The sequence below is a fragment of the Takifugu rubripes genome, chromosome 9 (genome assembly GCF_901000725.2).
Source record: "Takifugu rubripes chromosome 9, fTakRub1.2, whole genome shotgun sequence".
Classification (NCBI taxonomy): Eukaryota; Metazoa; Chordata; class Actinopteri; order Tetraodontiformes; family Tetraodontidae; genus Takifugu; species Takifugu rubripes.
The window spans coordinates 7,369,143-7,375,337 of record NC_042293.1 but is presented as its reverse complement, the minus strand read 5'-3'; the positions used below and the strand labels follow the sequence as shown (position 1 = coordinate 7,375,337).

The 6,195-nt window shown below is 39.1% G+C and overlaps 1 protein-coding gene across 1 annotated transcript; it reads right to left on the bottom strand.

The window, feature by feature from the left end:
- Positions 1-1,199: 1,199 nt before the first annotated feature.
- On the bottom strand, positions 1,200-4,562 carry LOC101062298 (carboxylesterase 5A-like). The gene is made up of 13 exons (XM_029841234.1): positions 4,339-4,562; positions 3,656-3,848; positions 3,436-3,574; positions 3,229-3,362; positions 2,948-3,101; positions 2,752-2,853; positions 2,571-2,669; positions 2,328-2,471; positions 2,173-2,250; positions 1,946-2,093; positions 1,715-1,864; positions 1,573-1,645; positions 1,200-1,490 (listed from the first exon to the last, which is right to left on the bottom strand). The coding sequence occupies exons 1-13, from the start codon at positions 4,409-4,411 to the stop codon at positions 1,307-1,309; spliced, it is 1,671 nt and encodes a 556-aa protein (XP_029697094.1). The 5' UTR covers positions 4,412-4,562; the 3' UTR covers positions 1,200-1,306.
- Positions 4,563-6,195: the final 1,633 nt, after the last annotated feature.

The window sequence follows — 6,195 nt, the reverse complement described above, 5'->3', positions numbered from 1 at the left end:
ATAGGTGTTCTGTTAGTAGAGGAAGGTGACTAAATACCTTCAGAGCACTGCAGAGGTACCCCTGAGTAAGGTAACAAACTTAAAACTGCTTATGAGGCGATTGACTGGTGATTCATCCAGGGGTGGACCCTTCCTTCACCCATTGTGTACCCTCCCCATGGCTCCAAAACAGATAAAGTGGTTAAGACAAGAGAGAGGTTTCAGCTGGTTGGAGGTAAAGACTTTCAGCCGACTCACACAATCCAAACATGGAGCACTTTGAGAACATGATGTGTAACAATGAAATATTGACTTCCTGATATGTCCACATTTTTCTTTAAAAAATAATAATCTGAAATTTTATTTTTTTCAGTTAGATCTGTTCATTGTCATTTTAAAACATAATGTCCTGTCCTATTTTACAGGAAAAAAATGCCCATTCTTTTAAAAAAAAAAAAACATATTTTGTCCACTGGTAATGCATTAGACTTTCAGGTCATTTTGTGGTGAAGCACTTTCTGTAAAAAAAGGAAACTTAAAAAAATGACAAATTTCTCCCTTTTTAGAAAAAAAACCTCAGAATAACATTAAATTTTTTAATGAGTGAAATTGTGGCTTGAATGAATGGTGGCAATTTCACTCTGGGGGTGTTTATAAAAATACATCACCAGATAAGTTGCTGGTTCAGCACCAACTTCTCATTGTGCCCTTATGACTGGGGTCAATAATCACAAAAGCAGTTGGTTACTCTCGCAGGTAAACATCAAAGATTTGACTGATCTCCACATTAGTCCATAAGATATTGACTCAGTGCTGGATCTGTCCTCCCACAGTATCATGCTCCTCCAAATTGGACAGAGGGAATGGACCAGGAGCATGTCTTGGGCATGTTGTCCATGCTCTATCCTGATGTAAGACTGCCAGATGTCTCCTGAGTGAATTTTAGGAACTTGCTCAAACCTCTGAGAGGCATGTTTCTTATTTCCTTCAGCCCAAAGATGAGCAACTCCGAAAACAGATTCTTGTTGAATATACTGGAACTGGAGAAGATTCTGTGGAAAAATAGAGATGATTCACTGAGATACTTGGAGATGTGCTGTTGGTCTCGTTGTCCATCTTTCACAGTAAAACGGTGTGTGTTTGCTGTCCTAATTTTGCGTTTACTTTAATTTTCACGTATGTGTTCATTTTAATCGTAAATGGATTAAAATAGCACACACAACTTCACAAAATGTGTTTTATTTTGAAATGTGGGAAGGGCATCATGGCCACATGACATTTCATGACTGAAACATGAAAAGGAGTGATGTTTCAGGAAAAAATACATTTAGAACTCAATGTGCGTTGAGTTTTTTTGCTCTTTGACATCCTCTGGAAGAATCTGAGTCAGGACAACAAATTTGTCTTTTTTCAAACCCTGAATAACATTCTGGTTCTTTGCATCAATTGCCAGGTAGTCCTCTTTTTCTCCATACTTTGGCCAGTGGACAAGGCCCTGTCCATTAGGAGACCTACACACATGCACATTATGAGCAAGTTAGCATGTAAGTTTTGATGAACTCATTATTTTTAACAAGTGATTGTAATTCCTACCCTGTACGAGCAAAGTTGCCCCAGTAGCTCATCATGATTTTGTCCAATCGCTCATCTTCTTCACTGCATGCACCTAAAATAAAATTCTTTCAGAAATGCACTAAAAAATGGTGGGAGAAGTAGTACCATTGATAGAACTTACTGCCTAATTTGACGTGAGAAACTAAAAAGCAATACCCAAATACAGAAAATATTTCATCTGTATGGTCACTCCTAACAAAGCTTGGTCTTTTATCCTTTAGAAAACTGGGGGAATGCTGAAACTCATACAGGTACACAGGGGCACCAGCATCTATGGGGAAGAATAAAATGTGTTTTTAGAGTTACTATATCACTTTTGCACTGTGACAATTGTGTTTCATTTGTGACACACCTCTGTGAGCATTAGCAGTCTTAATGGCAGGAATGACAAACAGCACATCTCCGAGCAGCTCAGTGAATCCATCTCTATTTTTCACACGATCTTCTCCAGATCCAGTATATTTATCAAGAATCTGTTTTCGGAGTTGCTCATCTTTGGGCTGGAGGAAATAAGCAACATATCTTGCAAAGGTTTGACCAAGATAATAAAATCACTCAGGAGGCATCTGGCAGTCTTACATCAGGATAGAACATGGACAACATGCCCAATACATGCTCCTGGTCCATCCCCTCTGTCCAGTTTGGAGGAGCAAAGAACTGTGGGAGGACAGATCCAGCACTGAATCAATATCTTACGGACTAATGTGGAAATCATTCAAACCTTTGATGTTTACCTGAGCAAGTAAAAAACTGCCTTCATGATTATTGACCCCGGTCATAAAAGGCACTGTGAGAAGTTGGTGCTGAAGGAGCAACTCACTTGGTGATTTTTGGAGGAAATGTCCTCCAGTTATTAAAGAAAACTGCAATGGGTTTTCCTGGAGTGAATGAAGTGCGTGAGACAACAAAAATGGTTAAAAAATGGTTACAAATCAAAGATTTATAAAATGTAAAAGTTTTTCCTGCAAAAAGGTCACCTTAGCTATGGTCAAAATGGTTTCCATGTCCAAGCTCTTGATGCAATCAGCTGTCTTTTCTGTGCTTTCAGCGCTGCAGCCAGATACATTTGCAACCAACTATGGATGGATAAACAGAGATAGATTAATAGATTTATGACTATATACCTTATTATGAATGTACATTAAGCAATTTATTCACCTGAAATGATGGAAGGGGATCTTGACCAAGTGCATATGTTGGAGCAGTGCCACTCTCGGCAATAGCACGGTGGAAAAGGCCCTCAGAGAGTGGTGAGAGCAGCTGTACAACAAAGGAAACAACAACAAATTAATAAATATATTGAAAGCAGCATATTGTCCAGAGACAACACAAACTTCTGAGCACTGATCCTTACCAGGAGAGATACGCTTATTCCACCAGCAGACTCGCCAAATATTGTAACTAAATCTGGGTCTCCTCCAAAGTTGTGAATATGCTCCTGGACCCATTTCAGAGCCTGGATCTGGTCCAAAAAACCAATGTTTCCAGGCATGTGCTCATCCCCAGTGCTAGAGAGAACATGCTAACAAGGCGTTATCTTCCTGGCAACAGTTTCCTGGCAGCAGGAAAATGATATGACCTATAACCACAGCACCAGATTACAATATTCATACCAGCACTGCTTCCATCTTTTACCTGAGAAAGCCCAGGAGTCCTAGACGGTACTGGATTAGAACCACAACAACATCTTGGTAAGCAGCCAAGGCAGAGCCACTGAACATGGAAGCTGAACCTAAAGCAAACCCTCCACCGTGTATCCAGACCATAACCTGTTGAAACAACAGAGCTCACAATAAATCAAAACTGTAACTAAATGATTCTAAACTGGCCAGAAATTCTTACTGGGAGTTTGGCATTCTCTGGTCTGTTTGCAGGAGTGTAAATGTTGAGGTAAAGGCAGTCTTCTGAAATATCCGTAATGTCTGCTTCTACTTCGGATGCCTTGAGCATAGCAACCATATGTTCAACTTCCTGAACACACCTGAAAGACAGACATGCTTATGACCTTGGTAGGGATATCGATGATTCCATATGTTGTGTGAATCCAACAGCAGTGTCTTACATCAGTGGCTGCTTGGTGGCGTCTCTCACTCCTTCCCAACCCTCCACAGGCTGAGGTGCAGCCAGTCTCAGAGCAGGACCGACAGGTGGCTTTGCAAACGGCACACCCAGGTATGCATGGACCCCAGTGTCTTTCCCCTTTACACTCTCATACTTACCTCTCAGGCTGCCCAGCTTTGTGTGGATTTCAGGTACTGTGGATAGAGGCATTTAGGAATTTCCTTTTTGTCTTTCTTTTTTAAAAGTACATTTAATAATGAGACCATTGTCTGGTGGTGAAACTTTTTTTTTTTTTACTATGGGCTCTTCTGTATGAATTGTAGTTTAATAACCATCACAAAAATATTTCTTTATAATTCTATTTTTAAAATAAAAACCAAAAACACTCCCCTTATTGACCAGCTGCCACTGAAGGAGATGCAGGAAATAACCCCAATCTGTTTGTTTAGATGCACCGAGGAAGAGCGCGCAATAGACATAAAGGTCCAATCTCTCTGAATCAATATCTTATGGATTAATGTGGAGATCAGTCGAGCAAGTAACCAAATTCATTTATGATTATTTATCCCAGTCATAAAAGATACAGTGAGTAGTTGGTGAGGACGTAGCAACTTTGTTGTTGTGGTTTATTTGTGAACATAAAGAGGACTCAAGATTTTTAAATTCAAGATTTTCTTAACTTACCATTGTTTGCTGCAACATATAACACGAAAGCAGAGATGATAAAAGCAAATCTTCTCATCGCACAGAAAGTCATGGTGTTCCTTCACGGGGAGAGAAAACTGCAGGAGTGGATAGTTCGCGTCTGTTCCTTTAAAGTTCTCCAGAAGGAACTTTGACCGAGAAAAGGCTGAACCCAGGATGTAAAAGAGAACCTAGTATGTGTAGGAGGGGGCAACAATGATTTATGGTTTATTTCGTGACGTGACATATATGTTTGCGTGTGTGTAGCTATATAGCAAACACAACCGCATCTGTCGGTAGTGGTTATTTTATTATACCATTATCGAGCGCGCGCCGCCAGCAGGCACGAGGTCATCAGTACACGGTAATATAAGCCAATCTTCGAGGGTACATTCATGGCGCGCACACAGGGAGACAAAGAAGTGCGATTTAAAAATTTTTTTAAACGTGGTTATTTCTTCTTTCACTCCACGAACGTTACTTTCTTTGTCAGGGACTTAATTCTGTGATTATATAGGCAAATATAAATAGCCTTGCCTTTGACACACAAATTGTGCTGCCCATTTGGAAGGCATCAGCTTGTCAGTGCTTTAACATTAAGATGAAAGCATGTTTAATGTTTATGTTTTGCTTTTTAGCTCACAGCAATAAACATTGTAATTTAAGACCATGTTTTATTGTCTTTGTTATTCAGTACAGAGAGCTGCACTAAAAATGGCAGGAGAAATAGTGATATTGATAGAACTTGATGCCTAATTAAGAGACCTACACACGTGCACATTATGAGCAAATTAGCATGTCATCTCTGATTAACTCATTTAACACAAGTGAGTGTAATTCCTAAAAGCCTTTTCAGCATCGAGTGAGACAACTAGCATCCTCCAGGAGGGACATTTTAGTGGACCTTTTCTTTTTGTGAATAACAGTAATAACAGCTTGAGCAAAAGTCTGGAAATCACCTGTTCCTCCTCCTTTCTTCGAGCACCTCCATCAACAGTGATATAAAAAGGTCTTGAGATTCTTTATAAAATTTGATGGAAAGTCCTCATTCCCAAGTGGATTTATTTACAGGAAGTGACTTAAAAGTGTCCAAGAATTCAGTACTAGAAAAGAGCTTCTCCAGTCTCTCCCCATCTTCTTCTAATAGACATGGCCAGTCAATAGAGGACAAGAGACTCCATTTTAGGTGAATTAAGAAAATGTGATGTATGTAGGTCCATATATCATTTTTATAAGGCCTCGTTAATTTCAGGGGGGTTCCAACTTTGGAAGGTCTTTCTAGCATTGCTTCTTTGCTTCCCTCAATTTACGCTGCAATGCTAACACTTTATGTGCTTTTTCTCCCAGTTTATAAAAAAGTGTTCATAAAATTTATTGAAAATTTATTAAAAGTTATTGCCCTCTCTGCTTGATATCTATTTGAAAGTGGGACTTGAGGGTTGCCGGAGAGGCGGTAGGTTATGGACTACGTGCGATCATATATTTTATACAGCCCCTCAAACATCTGTCCTGCGGACATTTGTCCTCCAAAAGGACGGTCACCAAGAAATTTTACAATTTTTTTCTATAGCAAAAACGTTGTTCCGCTTAACTTTGAACTTAATGACTTGACCTACATAGTTTCTTTTTAGCTTTTTATTCACATATGTGTTTCTTGTAGGTAAACAATGTCTGGTTTTTATTTTTTAGACACAAGTATTGACTCTTGCTTGATCCTAAGTTGAATGAATAGTAACTGGACTATTATCTAAGTAAAGTAACCAACCAATGCTATTATGGGGGAAAATATTCCAAAGTGTATAATGATGGGTAAGAAGTGAAGAAAATTTTGACATTACAAAAAAATAATTATAATTA

Coding starts and splice junctions, on each gene's coding strand:
- LOC101062298 (XM_029841234.1), bottom strand. CDS start 4,411: ATGACTTTCTGTGCGATGAGAAGATTTGCTTTTATCATCTCTGCTTTC. Junction 2,472..2,570: donor CCATTTTGACCATAGCTAAG/GTGACCTTTTTG, acceptor CATTCACTCCAG/GAAAACCCATTGCAGTTTTC. Junction 1,865..1,945: donor GACTGCTAATGCTCACAGAG/GTGTGTCACAAA, acceptor TCTTCCCCATAG/ATGCTGGTGCCCCTGTGTAC.